General features: G+C 41.2%; 1 protein-coding gene across 5 annotated transcripts in view; it reads left to right on the top strand.

The window, feature by feature from the left end:
• ZFYVE26 (zinc finger FYVE-type containing 26) overlaps positions 1 to 16,459 on the top strand; it is a 72,651-nt gene that overhangs the window by 6,893 nt on the left and 49,299 nt on the right. For all 5 annotated transcript variants that reach the window (XM_014568646.3, XM_014568645.3, XM_014568644.3 and 2 more), the window contains exons 7-16: positions 1,992 to 2,156; positions 3,481 to 3,569; positions 3,859 to 4,019; positions 8,881 to 9,087; positions 10,392 to 11,048; positions 11,927 to 12,016; positions 13,078 to 13,146; positions 14,011 to 14,162; positions 15,540 to 15,738; positions 16,025 to 16,288. In XM_014568646.3, the coding sequence (XP_014424132.2) occupies positions 1,992 to 2,156; positions 3,481 to 3,569; positions 3,859 to 4,019; positions 8,881 to 9,087; positions 10,392 to 11,048; positions 11,927 to 12,016; positions 13,078 to 13,146; positions 14,011 to 14,162; positions 15,540 to 15,738; positions 16,025 to 16,288 (2,053 nt within the window). The remainder of the gene's footprint in view (positions 1 to 1,991; positions 2,157 to 3,480; positions 3,570 to 3,858; positions 4,020 to 8,880; positions 9,088 to 10,391; positions 11,049 to 11,926; positions 12,017 to 13,077; positions 13,147 to 14,010; positions 14,163 to 15,539; positions 15,739 to 16,024; positions 16,289 to 16,459) is intronic.

The raw sequence follows: 16,459 nt of genomic DNA, 5'->3' as shown, positions 1-16,459 counted from the left end.
ATGCATGTAATTGGCTAACCATGTAACTGCTGAAAAATTCAGTGGCTACACATGGGGCGGCAGCCAACTCTCCGGGAGCCGGAGTGCACCTGCCACCCTGCTCCCCGGGAGCTGGTGTGCACCTGCCACCCTACTCCCCGGGAGCCAGCTGCTGCCTCTGATGCAGAGGCAGCAGCACAGGACAGCAGCTAGCTCCCTGGAAGCCAGACTGGGAGTCCGTGTGTAACTGTTTAGGTAAAGGATAAGCTCCTGCTTATTGGTTACCCGTTTAAACGTTTATGCGCTTACATCCCTAATCTCTAAGATTTAAGATATCAGTATGGAGGTTTCTAGAAGATTTAAATCAATGGGGTCTGATGGTTGGAACAGAGGATGTAAGTCTCCTGTGTTCTGCTCCCAGCCCTGCCAGGGATTCTCACAGATTCATGGAGTAACCTTGGCAGCCACCTAAGCTGTGTGATAGAAGTATTTCCTGTGTAAAATGAGGACAGTGATACTTCACCAAAGAGTTGTAGTGTTAAATGGAAATTTATTAAGTGCTTTGAGAGTGGTGAGTATAGGGATATAAGCGAGTAGTCATGTCAACCTGATTACTCGCTTCCCCCTCCCCAAGTCACGGTAGGGGAGCCACTGCCCGTGGCAGGCTGAGGCTTGCTGCGGGTAGAGGCTGCTCCAGCAGCAGCCTCTGTCCATTAGGGGTCCCAGTGGGGAGCTGGCCACCCCTGGGACAGGGGCTTGCTGCCGTGAAGCAGCCCCGGCCTGTGGCGGTCCGGGCTGGCCATGGGCAGACGCTGCTCCGGCAGCGGCAGCCCCTGGCCGCAGCCAGTGCTGGCTGCCACAAACCAGTTGCTTTGGCAGCAGCTCCTGTCCGCAGCCAGTCTTGGCAGCTGCAGATAAGAGCTGCTGACCAAGCAGCTTCTGTTTGTGATGTCCAGGGCTGGCCGCAGATGGGCTGCTGCCACCGGAGCAACCTCTGCCCGCAGCCAGTCTGGGCCACCGCAAACAGGGGCTGCTGGACCCGTGTGAGCTGGGACCAAGCAGTCTCGGCTCACATCAGTGCTGTATTTTGTATGTAGTAAGAGCCGGGTGAGCTACCCCTGCTGTGGCTCTGCATTTTAAATGTAGTAAGTGCTGGGCAGCTCTTACTACATTTAAAATGTAGTGGCGCAGCAATCCTGGTTCATGCCGGTCCGGGATCTACCCCTGCTATGACTTTGCAGTTTAAATGCTTGTGCACCCAGCTTCTACTACATTTAAACTGTAGAGTTGCAGTGGGGGTTGCTCCTGGACCGGCATGAGCTGGGATGGAGCACCTTCTCTTACTGACTACACAATTAATTAATTACCCACCCACCTTTTAACATCCTTCATTGAGTAAAAGGTGCTATAGGAGATAAAACTACACAGAGTCATATTGGGTGCAAATTGCATAGCTTATCTCAAATGTATTTCAAAATAGCTTATTTATAGTCTACATAGCGCCAAATTTCAAAATAGAGCACTATTCTGAAACATCCCTTAATCCATGTGGAACGAGGTTTACAGAGATGTCAGAATAGCGAGTTTGTTATTTCGAAAGCTATTTCAAAATAATAGGCTTGTTTAAAAGATGCAGAATAGCTATTTTGGGATGCTGAAATAGCGCTGCAGTGTAGACGTGCCCATTGAGAGCATGAGATTCCAGATAAGATAAATCTTGGTTCATCTATTATTGGCTCAAATTGCATTGGTAACTGCATTAGTTTCTAGTTTATGCATAAAACCTATTTGTGCAGAATTAGAGATAAGCCAAGGGTGGAGTGATTTATTGGCTTTTACTTGGTGACTCCTTTTCTTTGCAGCCTGACTAAAGGTAAACGTGGTGGCCTGTAAAATCTGGATTTGAGGAAGTTAAACCATTTTCTGAAACTGCTATTGTGACAGCCTGCCATCACCCCAATGGGATTCTATATATTTAGAATGATAAAAGCTTTCTTCCTTTTTTTTTCTAGGTGACTGCATTAACACTATTAAAAAGGGAAGACTTTTCAGGCCTGAGCAACTTACTGAGTCGAGAATTCAACCCCCTGAGCCGTCTTCTAGTATTATTAGGGTGGACTCACTGTCATAGCTTAGAATCAGCAAAAAACTTGTTATCTACTCTTCATAAAACTCAGGCAAGTAAGCAAGTGGAGATCAGATTGAAATAGCAGAATGCTATGACTGATGGTTCAGTTTGATTACAGTTATTGTAAATTGACAGATTGAATTTTCAAATCTGAAGTGGCTGCTTGGTTTGTGTGTGTGTGTGAGTTTTTTTTAAATGTAAATTTTTTGCTGTCTCTAAAATGAGACTTGTTCTAACTGCATACATTGAGATTCTGAACTTTAAATGTCTTTCCAAATGTGTGATGTAAGAGCAAAACCTCTGGTTATAATTTTAAGCCCTTTTTAAAAAGGGGTTTTAAAAAACAAATAGCGTGCAGGCAGCAGCATTGCAAGATTGCTTTCACGACATCTCCTTCAGTGTATCTCAACTTTTGACCTGACTGGAGTCTTCTGTGTCCACTCTCCAGGACCCATTTAGTTTTTGACCTCAGAAACTCAGTGCCAAATAGTGCTAATAGTTTTGACTCTGTATTGTGGGTACTTACGTCTTATGAAATGCATTGAGACACTTTGTCCATTTCACATGTACCACCTAACTTGTAGGCACTATTGATCCAAGATGAGTGGTGCCATCCACTTCATCCTGAATGCCCAAAATAAAATCCCCAGGCACATAAATATAAGGAGCTGTAACTAGAGGATCCACTTCATTTTGGAATCTTCTTTCTTTTCGGGGTATACGGAGTTTTTAAACACTAAGCCTGTAGTGCCAATCCAGACAGTTCTGGAGAATGGTTGCTTTGGACGACTGATAAGTGGACACTGATCATTTCACTTCTAGATCATTGCTTGAACTATGTCCTAAGTCAATAATGTTTTAAGGAAGTTACCATCTGATGCCTGGTTAATGAACCTTTATAAGATAGCACAGTCTCTGTGTAGTGGACAAGCATCCATAGCTGAACATAGTCATATTGCAGCAGGGTCTGTAGGCAGCTTGCGCTTCTAAACCGCGCAGTTACCTTTTTTGGGTGTATTGGAGTGACTTTGGCAATGTAAATCCTGTAGTACCCTTCAGAAGCACTAAATTCTCTTTTCAGGTAAAATATTAAAAGCTATAGGGGTGAGCTTACAGACTGGAAAAATGGCTGTGTCAAGTTTAGATAGCTGCATTTTACTTTAAAGAGTCTATTCTCCATCTTATTGCTTTAATGTGTAAATAAAGTAAAAGTGCAGAAATCTGCCTATCTAAATAGAAGATTCCTTTAGCCATCAAACATCTGAACCAAATTATAGTCTTGTGATCTTCTTTGTAGGATAGAGGGGTCTGGTGTGAATGTGATCTTTTCACTTTGTGTTAGCTGATGCTAATTTGCTCACTCTCTCTAACAGGGTCCATGCAATGATTCTGTATTAAAAGAATTCTGCGATGGGCTGTGGGCTCAAGTGGAGGTTCTTGAATGGTGCATACAGCAAAACAGGTACAGCAGCTGGAAGCACTTTTTATTAACCATGTGTTTTGACAAGGGCTTCCCATGTAGCCAGAACAACACGTGCATAAGTTTAACATACAAATGCCAGGTATACAATATCTCTTAGTGATCACATGCCACAAACTACAGAAGCTCCATGATTAGCTACATTTTTATTTATTTATTTTTTTAATGCAGAAGTTGAGTCAGCGTTAGAACTGGAAAATCCTTGGTGTAGTCATGGTTCAGGTGGTGGATCCATTTTCACCATTCTGATTAGACTTGCTTTTTCTTGCAGTATTACTATCCCAAAGAAGATTCTTTTGCAACACTTGTACAGTCTAGATTGCCACTCTGCACTCTATTCTCTTCATCACCTCACAAATCTTCTGGCCCTGAATGAAGAGGATGTCATTGAACTTCTTCAGACGGTTCCATCCAGAGACCAGCAGACACAGGGTAAATTAGTACAAATGTGGCTGTAGAAGAAGACCTTTAAGAGTCACGTAATGCTGATAATACTCCTGTCTGAAAGCATCAGTGCTAACTACTTGCACTTTGCAAATAATAAACTTATCACAACTTTAAACCCAACTTCCTAGGGTGTAGGAAAGTGATTCTCAATAATTTCCTTTTAAAGGAGAGCTCTCTTCTATGAGAAAGTTATGAAACCTGATTTCAGGTAATCTCTGAAGATAGTAATTTAACTTTGGTGGAACATGCTATCATATATGTACAGAGTACTTCAAAAATATTTTAAAGACTTTTTCCGAGTAAGCATAATAAAAGTTCATTCATTTTAAAATCATATTTGCTTTCCCTACATATTCTCAGCTTGGAGAGAGAGACCCACCAGACTGGTCAGTTTCTCTGTGGTGTTCATACACGTGATTCCTTGGTTTCAGTTTGGAAGGGAAGATTAAATTTCTCTGTGGTGTTCATACACGTGATTCCTTGGTTTCAGTTTGGAAGGAAAGATTAAATTATGTTCATAAAAATCCTTGCTCATTTAAAAAAAATCACTGCACAAAACATCCTAAGGTTTTCTAATGTTAGGTTTTATAAAAACCTTTTAAATTTAAACTTAACATTTGGCCCTGTGCTATCTGGCAGAGTGCCTATTTTTCAATAAAATACTCTAGTCCTTGAAGTTCCTTAAATTACTATGTTATCCATGTTAAAGGAGTTTTCAAGAGTTTTTCAGACGATCCTGTTGTGTTTGAATCTTTATTATGTGGAGGTAGCGTCTAGGTCAATGGTTGCTTCCTGGCAGGAGCTCTATTTGATGGGTGGTAGCTCTGACTCCACAAAAAGCACTGGGAACTGGAAACCTACAGATTCTTGTAAGGTGTCTTGGTTTTTGTTTTTCCTTTGTCTATGCTGGGGAGGGTGTGTGTGTGAGAGTGAGAGGGTTTCTCAAAAATAAAAAAAGGCGTGATGCCAAAAAGTTTGGGAACCACTGTTCTAAAGGAAGCCAATTCTTGCTCTCCTACCACAAATTGTCAAGATGATGGCTTCCTTTTTTTACTAATAAAATTTGTAAAGCCTAACCGTTTGTGTATGCTTGTGATAGGGAGTTGGGGATCAATTAGTGTCCTTAAAGAACAAAGATTTATCTTTATCTCAGGGCCTGTCTCAAATGGATGTTTGAAACAGATAAGAGGTAAAGCTTGGGCTTTAGCTGATTATGGGATAGCACTTGTATGAAACACAACTTGGAGCAGCCTTCTGGGGATTTTTTCCCCTCTTTTTTTTTTGGTTCAGTTATGTTGTAATTATTCCACTCAGATCTTTTTCAAGGCCTGTGCTTTAGACTTATTTTGCTGCTGTGCCATTACATTAACTTTATGCATTACTCGTCTCTGCAATTAGATATTTATTAGAATCTTTTTTATAATACCAGATTCCACTTGAAAGGCTGCTGCTGAGACGTCTCTGGGGGAGGGAAGGAAGACTCAGTCCATTTAGATCTGTCTGAGCCATACAACTGCACAGAAGGATAATTCTACCCGTGGTTTCACTTCTCTAAGATCACTTTCTTTTACAGAACTAGTTAATGAAAATCAAGTCTTCACTTTTTTTTCTAGCTCAATGGTAAATGAAAAGACTTACGTTTAAAAGGGATGCTGTCACTGAATTTTTTTTTTTTTGGCAACTCCATTTCCTGGAAGAGTAACTTTTAGATAACATATCCTGAGATTGAAAGAATGGGTGAAGGGGAACCCTAAAAAAACTTGTTTTCTACTCCCTTTATGATAATTAGAAGGGTAATATGAGTGGGCCCCAAAATAGCAGCTCATGTCAAACAAAGGCTTCCACCCACTTCTCTTCCTTCCTATGCACACACCTGTCTGCTGCTGCCTCCATTTTATTTTTGCTGCTGCTATTACTGGTTAACACCCTCCTGCAAGGCTGGGAGGAACAGCATACTCTGGATCTCAGAAGAAAGCTCAGAAGCATCAAGGTGATGCCTCTTTTAGTGCATGAGACAGTGTAATTGACCATGAACAAAACAATGAAGCTAAGCAGACATAAAGTGCTGTCAAATGCACAGGCAGGTGTATGGTTATATGACACTAGCAGCTGCCTTTTCTAAACTATCACTCCTACCGTCATTTCCACCTACAGAGGTACAGTTAGGGGAAGCTTCAAGGGGAAAAAAAAAGACTAGCTGAAATAGCTAACTCTATTAACAGCTGTTGAACTTTTGCTTCCAGTGTGGAAAGGACCCAGATGAAGTATTTTAGTTATAGTGGTGTTTGGAGACGGGGTGAGATGGTAAACTATGTTCAAATAGTTTGGACGAAGACTTTTTCTGGAAAGACTTTGTTAGTCAAATCTTTCTCTAGTCTGTGTGGTTGTATCTGCCTATACACATTTCTGAAAATTTCCCACAATTGTTTTAGCAAGAGAGGCTGTATCTGTGCAGACAGAAGACTGGTATTTTTATCATTGCAATGACCAACTGTACTGAATTGATGAAGGTTATGGCAGCATTGCAGGTAAATATCCACTGCTGGTCTTTGTCTGCTGACTCAGGCTTATGGGGCTTCTCCGAAGAGGGGGTTGTCAAATTGCGGTGTAGGCATTCAAGCTCAGGCTGACGCCCAGGTTCTGGGACTCTCTCCCATTGTGGGATCCTAAAGCCTGGCTCCGGCCCAAGTTCGATTGTCTATACCACAGTTAAACAGTTCTATAGCCAGAGACCCATGAGCCCAAATCAGCAGACTAGTAGTAGGCATGTAGACATGCCCTTAGAGGATAGGATGGTAATAACACCTGAATACTGTCTACGCTCCACTGTTGCTACCACCAATGGAACTGCAATGGATTGTAGGCTGTGCTTACACTGGCAGATTTATTTTGCATAAAACTCCTTGTTGTAAGGGCACGAGCCGCAGGAAAATCTGTGCTTCTGGTTTTCATGGAAGTAATGCTTGGGCACTCGGATTAATATAGTTCAAACACTGTTCTAGCTAATGTAGTTCAGATCAATGTAGTACAATAGTGGTCTAAACACTGCAGTAACGTTATTTTAAGTGGTAGTGTTTGGGGACTATTACACTACAATAGTGCAGTATTTATTAGAGTATTATTTATGATCTATATCTGTACTGAAAGCAGAAATGCCATAATATTCTACTGTGTGTGTTTTGTTCCCTGATGAGCTAGGGATGACTTGCAAATTTATATTCAGCATTGCTGTTTTAATGTGATAAGAAGGAAGAATGTTTTTGGTATGTGACACTTTCCTGTCCCTGAAACAAGCTGGAGGGGGGAGAGAATTGGTAAGGGGTACCTTTTAAAGCTGTTGGTATCTAACATAAAGAAACCAAAGGGTTTCCCCTTGTTTAATAATCCCCTTCTTTCCTTCAAATCCTTTACCGGTCACTTTTAATCATGATTTTGTAGCCATGCTTAAGTGTTGTTCAAATGCGGTACTGACCAAATTAGGCTATAAGAGTTTGATCAGCCAATTCGGTTGTAATCAAATTGTAGTGCTGTAATAACTAGTCTGCTTAAGGGAAACCAACCATGTTGCAGGACATATTTATAATATGTTAGTATTTAACCTGCCCAAAATAAGGTTTGGCTTTGCATTGTAAATGGATGTACACTGCAAAGCAAAACCAAATATTGAATGTGTCTATCTCTACTGTGTTGTAACCAACTCTAGCAACACAAGCCTTCAGGCAATGTCTAGGCCAGGATAGTTTTCCTTAAGTTGCCCAAAGTGGCCAAGTATGTATCTTGTTCTCTGTTCTTTGTTCCATGTGTTGTTAAATCATACTGTCATGAAGGATGGCTGGGTGGAGGTCAGCTGTGGAAGGCCACCTGTGTAAGAAGTGACTGGAGGAAAGTGACTGTGGGGTGCACAGGGTCAAGGGTGATAATCCAAGTAGAGGAAATGGCAAGAAGCAAGAGCAGAGCCATTCACGGGAAAAGGAAACTAAGAGCGTCAAGATTACCTGAATTATCAAAGTCTAGAGAAGTAGCAGAAGATGAAATGGGAACCAAACTGTACAGGGGCTTGAAGATATGTGATGCATATATAGAGCAGAAATGTATACAGACTTTCAAGGAAAGCAGACAACATTGCTGACATGGTAAACAAAGAAAATGGTTTTGGTAGCTGTCTCTTGGGGGATATTGAGAGTTGCGATGTGAAACCTGGAGAGAACAAAGAGGAAGAGAGTGTAGTAATTGAAGCAAAAGATAAAAACCCAAGGGTTTAGAAATAGAATTGGAGAGGAAGAGGCAGGGTTGAGATGTGGAGAACTCAGCAATGGCCAAAGTGGAATAGAGCGTAAAGCAGATAGAGGAGTCTTAAAAATAACAAGACTGGGAACCTATGTGACTGGTAGAATTGGCTGTAGAATTGTATAATAATTCTGATTTGAGATATTTAATTCCCTGGAAGCATGTCTACATCTTAAAATAGTAGAATTAAAGGGCACCTATCAATCTGAAAATCTAACTTCTGTCAGAACACTTTGGTCCTACTATAGTCATGAGTATCTCATGAAACTACTCAAGACAAGTTAATAGGGATGTGGGGCAAAATTACTTTTGTTATTAATTGTATTTCCTTTTGTGAGGTTGTTTTCATTATCTTGGACAGTTTATACTACAGATCTTTCTCATGCTGAACATTTGCCCTCTTTATGAACATTGATGCAGGGAGGGCAGAAGAATCCCTGCTTTACTTTTCTAAAGGGGATAAGAGACAGAGGAGAATTTGAAGACCTCTTAGAAACTACAGTTAGTCACTGTCTCTCAAAATGTGTGAGAACTAACCTGCTCGTATTTCACTTTACAGCACTGCCTGTCCCCAGCCTCTTGAGCCAGAAACGCAACCTGGTGCTCTTCCGGGCATTTTGCGCCATGAAGTACGCAATATATGCACTGTGTGTGAATTCACATCATCATTCAAAGTGCAAGGACTGCATGTACAGCCTTCTCAGTGACCTCCCTGAGGACTCGACCCCTCTTAAAGAACCATCAGGAGATCAGCCTCCTTGCCTAGGTTTAGTAGCTTGTACTTATCTAGTTGCTAGATTCTGTGGATAGTAACTTATTTTAATGTTGCACTGTGAACATCTATAATTCGTTTATCCAATTAGCTCAAAGCTCTTATGAGCAAATAAGCTTCACAGCATGTGAGGTAGCTAAGAGCTACTTTTTACATGTTACTAGTAGGTGTAAATTATCTACCTCGTAAAGCAATCTAAAATCCTTAGTATTCTCCATTCTGTGAGGGAGAAAATATTATTATTAATGAGATGTTGTAGCTGGGATTTTAAAAAATAGCTTGATATTTGTCTCAGAGGGATAGCAGTGTTAATATATCTGCAAAACCAACAAGGAGTCCTATGAAACTTTAAAGATTTATTTGGGCATAAACTCTCACGGGTAAAAATCTGATTAAGTGGATTTTGCCCAATTAAATCTGTTAGTCTTTAAAGTGCCACAAGACTTTCATTGTTCTTGATATTTGTGTAGCTAATGTTGTGGTTACAGTCTCTCTTAGGGGTATGTCTACACAGTAACATTATTTTGAAATAACATGCGTTATTTCGAAATAACTTAGTCCATGTCTACACAGCAGGTAGTTATTTTGAAATGTCAAAATACTTTCAAGCTGGAGGACTTCTTACTTCAACTCCTGTAACCCTCATTGTATGAGGAACAAAGGAAGTTGGAGGAAGAGTTCTCTATTTCAAAATAAGTGCTATGTAAACACTCCCAGTTTTGAAATAAGCTACACAATTGACATAACTCGAAATAAGCTATGCAAATTGAACTAAGTCCTGCTGTGTAGATGCACCCCTAGTTTTCACTGTCTTCTGCAGTACAGATTGTTAATTTTTTCTTTTTTGGAACATTTACCTTTTTTTATAAACATCCATACAGGAAGGACATTTTCTAAAAGGAATTAGAGATGGAAATACAGCAGTGTTCTAAGATGGAAGATTTGAGTTTGGGCATCAGGGCATAAGACGATCACTGCTGCCAGGGTCAGAAAGGAGTAATTCCCTGCTCCTTTATTGTGCATTAGATGTTATATTGAGAGAGGACTGTTCATCTCTGAATCATTAGTATTGGTCACAGCTGGAGGAAGGATATTGAATTAGATGGACCAGTGCTCTTAACTGATATAGCAAAGATTCTTTTAAAAGTCCATTCCCATCTTGTTTTTTTAATGGATCTCTTGGTTCCCATTCTTGTAACTTTGAGCACCATTGTGGATTCAGAAAGGGGTAGCAGAAGAGGAAACAATTCCTGGAAAGAGCTTTTAAATGTGTTGTTTTCTTTTTTTTAAACATACAGATTGTCCAGCTATTTTTCTTCAGTATCTTGCCAAGTGTCAGCAGTTCTTACGGAGTGTCCCTGCTCCTCTGCATCTGGAACTTCTGGAGAACATTTTCTCCCTGCTTTTTGTCTCCTATAATGACCTCTCCACTGAGACTCCCCTGCCCGAGGACTATGCAGACGAGGATGATATTGTGAAAAAGAGCTGTGGTGCTGGGAACTTGGATGGCAGTGCCAGCCGAGAGTCTTCCACCTCAGAAAGTCCACAGCACCCAGCAGGGCCTGAAAGGAAGGCAGAAAGATGTCCTCAAGCCACCCGGATAGTCTATCAAGGGACCCAAACTATGCTTGGCTCAGAATTGAATAGTGACACCTGTGAATCCTCCAGGCTGAGCTATCTAGATTTGAAGCATTTTGCTAGTGGTGTCAGTGGATTTTTAGTGGACGATCTGGCAGTGGATGTTTTCCTCAAGATGCTCCTCAAGCACCTGGAAGACATTCAGAGTTCTCTCCCTTGGGATTTGAGTAACGTGCCCCATGAGGAGCTAGAATTGATGGAGTGCTTGAATTTCTCTGTGAATAGAGATGCGTTTGGGAGCAGAGTGCTGCAGTTATCCAAATACCTCTCTGAAGCTCAGTGGAGGTACAAAGTAGTGATGAGTAACAGAAATGCAGGTAAGATCCACTGGGGTCTCAGTAGCTCCTTGATGATCCTTGAATTGAAATATCTACAGTACACATGGAAGAGGAATTAGATGGATCAATGCTATGAACTGATATGGCAAAAAAATCTTTTAAAAGTCCTTTGCCATCTTGTTCTTTTAATGGCTCTCTTGGTTCCCATTCTTATAACCCTGAGCATCATTGTGAACTCAGAAAGGGGTAGCAGAAGAGGAAACAATTCCTGGAAAGGGATTTTAACTATGCTCTTTTTCTCTTTTTTAAACTTAAACAAATTACCCAGCTATTTTTCTTCAATATCTTGACAAGTGCCAACAGTTTTTATGGAATATTCCTTAGTCTGGTGGGCTAGTGTACTGGTCTTTAGAGTAGCTTGCAAGTGACTGTTTTCCCCCATTTCTTCTCTTTCTGCTTCACAACACCACTACATGATTAGTGGGCTCTAGAGAGGCCAAGAGAATACAGAAGGTAGTGCAGGTCAGTCTTGAGGTGTAGTGCTAATGCCTTCTGAAGCCCGTGTGATCTCAGACTTAGCAGAATATTCATGGATCTAAAGTTTTGTAATCTTTTCTCCCACAAACTTGATTCCTGAGGATGTATTAAATACTAGCTATTTTGAGCAGAGCACAGTAGCATGCTGATAGGAATCTCAGAAACTTCCTTAGCATTTTGTGGACAGATGTCTGGATTTCTCATGAGGGCACTGTCTTGGACCACACTAGTGAGTGTCCATCCTTATTTGTATTAGTCTCATAGTTTCTTGCTATGTATTTGGCCATTTTTTAAAATTACATGACCAGTTGCCTGGCAGTGCACTTGTATGTCTATAATAATGACTCCTGAAGAATTCACTAAGACTACTACTCTTTCAGAACATCAGCTTGCAGTCTCCAAGAGACACTACTCCTTAACCAGGTGCTCCAGCTTGAGGAAGCGTCGTCAAACTCAAAGATGGAGGATAGGTGAGTTAAGAAATTGCTGTGGAGGCTGTGTTGCAAGTGCATGTCACGTGATCTGGCTAGGAAGCCAGTTGTTACTGTCTTGAGCTGAATGACTGGGTTGCTCACAGGACTTGAAGAAGAGTACTTGGTCTCTCTCCTCTAGCTTCTCTAGTCAGTGTCCTCAATAGATATAGTAGTTGTTCTGTGTGAAGTGTGACTAGTTCCAATCCAATATTCTCTGGTTAGATGTCATTATCCCCAAAAGGCAACCTGCTTAAAATTGTATAGAAAAATTTCCTAGTATCATGATTACTCTGGAACTTGCAAGATACTGTGCTCAAAAAAAGTTCACCCCCAATCTCTTATGACCAAGAATGAGCATGGCAGCTGGAATAAAAATTACAGTAGCCTTTGGAAAATCTGACGTCCTTTTTGGCTTTCAAATAACATTGTAGAATTGGAATGGGAGTGGGTAACTTTTTTTTCTTCGGTGCATCTGACATTCTGCACAATCAGATGGAGGACCAGATTGGATGGATGACCCACTCTTCTCTTACAGAATGAGAGTCTTTTGTGTTCTCTATAATGTAAGTGATGGCTCATGTGAGGACCTCATGGCTGTGTCCAGACTCAAGGGTTTTTTCGAAAAAAGTAGCCTTTTTTTTAAAAAAACTTCACCTGCGTCTAGACTACAGCCGCGTTCTTTCGAAATTAAATTGAAAGAACACGGCTTTTCTTTCGACGGCGGAAAACCTCATTTCACGAGGAAGAACGCCTTTTTTCGAAAGTGCTCTTTCGAAAAAAGGCGTTCTTGAATGCAAACGGCTTTTTCGAAAGAGAGCATCAAGACTGTCTGGGTGCTTTCTTTCGAAAAAGCGGCTTGCTTTTTCGAAAGTACTGCTTGCAGTCTAGATGCTCTTTTTCGAAAGAGGCTTGCAGTCTAGACGTAGCCCATCAGTGGTATCTTGCAGTTGCCTAATATCTTTATTATGCCTATTAAACTCTTTTATCCAAAAGAGAGCTTTGATTGCCCTCTTTGGGGTGTGATACATTCCTCATGCAGTTTTTATTTTCCACTTCAGATTTTAAAGATGGCACTTCTAGTCAGTCACTGGAGAGTACAAGCAGTGAATTGAGCACCAGCACATCAGGTACTAAATCTCATTGGAAGGATTTGGTTGGCTAATTGTTACATAATGATAGATATAATGCACTGCTGAAATTCAATGATTGGTTTGATGGTCTCACTGTCCCCTGTTAACAGAGAATCTGGTTTGCAAGCCATAGATCTGTTCTTTTTTTTGAACAGGAGGGTCAGCATTCTGTTGCTGCTTCTGTGATTTTGCAAATGGATGCAGTATGTAGCATAGTGAAAATTGAGGCATTAGAATATAAAATATTTAAATTCATAAAAAGGCTTAGAGAACTGCAACTGTCCACTCCCAAATACTGGGGCACTAGTGCCCTGACTTTTCTTCCCCTTATTATTACAATATAAATATGTATTGAGTACATTTAATAGTTAATGCATTAATACAGAATACGTATGTGCTCCGATGGACTTGTGGTAGGCATTAGAACTGTGACTCTTACTGTTGTGTCTTTATAATATCACTCATAAGGTCACACTGATCTAGAGCCTGAGCTATCTAAATACAGCTTTCTGAGGCATCTGGAATTGTGGAACCTTAGTGCCATGCTGACTTTACTGTTTGCTGTGTGGGCTCATCATTTCTGAGTCCCGTGCTTTTTTGCTCGATTCACATCTGTTGGGAATTGTTGTGGAATGTTTTGTATGAATGATGCTATAAAACATTGGTAGGCAACCTACTGCCAATCAGGGTTCTATGTGTGGCCAGTGCACCTCCCCCTCTTCTTTCTCCCTTTGTGCCTCTTGTGCACTGGGGGCTATGCACAGCTACTCTTCCTCTCCCTCCCTCCGAGCACTTGAGAGCTGTGAAATGTAGGGATGTTAAATTGCAGTTAATCAGCTATTTCCCTCATTGCTCTTGCAGAGGGAAGCACCAGTACTGCGTCTGGCTGGAGTGACCTGGAATGTAGGCTGAAGCCTCAGCAACAGAACCTCCTCATCCCTATGATGCTCTCCCCACCTGAGTCACTCCTAGTTTCCTGTATCCTGAGGGGGAACTTTATAGAAGCCCATCAGGTAAATGTGTGTGATCCATGCTATATAAAATTTAGAAACTAGTTCTATATGAAATTATGGGCTGGGGGTGGTTGGGGAGATTTGTATTACATTTCTACTGTGCCAGCTAGCTGGATATTGAAGGACAAAGCCTTCCAAATTTGGGTGTCAGGGGGAATCCAGCAGTTGGAGTGAAACAAGGATAGCCTAAGCCACCATGCCCAAGAAAGTTTTCTTGTTCTTTAAAATACCCTGTTTTTGCATGGGTTTTCAAAGTTTGCAAAGGTTTTACCAGGCCTGGCCCTTAGTGTTCCAGCTGGGTAAGGGAGGAGGTGAGGATCCCATATGTGAAACACCACTCTTGAATGAGAAGCAGTATTTGAACTATTGTTTTTGCCCCTGGACCAAAAAAACATGACTTTCCACCACCTTCATGCCCAACTGTAGCATGTAAAGACATGCTGTAGCGCTCTAGCTGTTGGCTTGAACTCGTGTATGGCATTGGACTTTGTGGGCAGGTGAAGATGTACGTTGTGGTCAAGCTGTCAAAATAGGTGGCCGAAGGTCTGTGTACAGAAGAGTGTGCCATTGATGCCCTCATTTATATGTGCAGACAGCCAACTTGCGTGTGCAGTTGTGCCACTCAGTTACAATTGCATGTGCATTTTTGCATGTAACTTTTAGGCTGCCTTTCTGAAAAATTGTCCTGATGTACTTTGGCAGTTGAATTGCCAAGAAAATGCAGGGGCCTCGCTAAGACTGAGATGGACAGAGTCAAGTGCTTTTTCATAGTTACCCTTGCATCAGCAGCTGGTAAATGTCAAGTCCTGAATTGGTTCCAGTTAACAACAGCAGTATTTTTTTTTTATTTTCCTCCCCTGGGGCCTACAGGGCTGTTTTCTTTGCTACTTTGTGTGTCTATAACACTGATGAGAACAGGACTTGGAATGGGGTTTAACTGATAGTTGAGAAATAGCAACCCACATAACCCTTGTCATCCTGAGCTAACTTTAGAAAATTCTAAAGGGTATTCCCTGACTGATAAGAGCTAATTTTAAATATTTAACACTGTGGGACTAGCTACTTGATCCTTTTAATATACAATATATTGGAGTATTTTGTAACATCTTTATAAATCAGTTGTTAAAGTGAATCCAAATCCAATTTTGTGGCACCTGCTAGCAGTGCTATATAGAGCTATATAATTGCAAAAGCGCTACAATTATAAATCCCTATTTTCATGAATCTATACTTTTCTGAATAAAACTGCCATATTGGGTTGAAATGTCTCATGTTTTACTCCTTTAAAAAAAAAAGTTTAGTAAAATGTTATGTGGCCTTTCAAACAGTATTTGGGTGATGTAGAGTATAACTTACATTCATTATTATCTGTGACAGGTGGCTTTGATGTTTAATCTGGAATCTTCAGCTTGCTATGGGGAGCTGGTGTTCATGGAACGCTACCAAGAGGTGGTGCGGGAGCTGGCAAAAGTGGAGCAAAAAATTGCAAATCAGTCAGCTGATGGTACTGGAGGCATCAGGAGATCTGGCAGTGGCCGCTCAACGCTTCAGGCTATTGGGAGTGCAGCAGCAGCAGGTAAGGATCAAGTGATCAAATCCTACAAATTAGAGATGGGGAATCTGGCTAAGAGGTGGGGCGGGGGGAAAGAGGATGAACAAAAGCGCAGTATCCACTTGGAGGAAATTATCCAGGCATCTTTGTGAAGAGCTCCGTATAAACCTCTATTCCACATGCAGCAGTGGTTCAAAAAGCAGACCAGATGCTGAGCTGCATTAGTAAAGAACCAAAGAATTATCCATTATGGGACGTAGAATATTTGTTTAGTTTAACCAGTGACTTCATGTTTTGCTGGATTGCTTAGGTATGGTATTTTATTCCATCTCGGATGTTACTGATAAGTTGCTTGCTACTTCTGGAAGCCCTGTCCCTACTCTCCAAGAAAACTTTTGGATTAGCAGCATCCAGCTGGAGCATACAGATCCTCTGAGTGAAATCGTGGCAGACCTCAGTCCTTCGGCAATGGCAGCATTTGACTTAGCTTGCACTCAGTGCCACCTGTGGAAAACCTGCAAACAGCTGTTGGAAACAGCAGAGAGACGATTACATAATAGCCTTGAAACAAGGGGTAGGTTTCCCCTTTCTCTGTTCAACTGGGTGGGCTTTGGAAAAAATGCCGAAATGCCCTTTCTAGTTTTAATAACTATTTTTCCTAGTAGCAGAGGAGTTTTAAAGAAATAACATGACTTATGTAAGCTTATAACTCTGCTGTCATATTTTCCACCTTCAACTTCTGCTT

Source organism: Pelodiscus sinensis, chromosome 4, assembly GCF_049634645.1.
Source record: "Pelodiscus sinensis isolate JC-2024 chromosome 4, ASM4963464v1, whole genome shotgun sequence".
Classification (NCBI taxonomy): domain Eukaryota; kingdom Metazoa; phylum Chordata; order Testudines; family Trionychidae; genus Pelodiscus; species Pelodiscus sinensis.
Note: the sequence above shows the minus strand (reverse complement) of the source record. Positions and strands in the feature narration are given on the sequence as shown.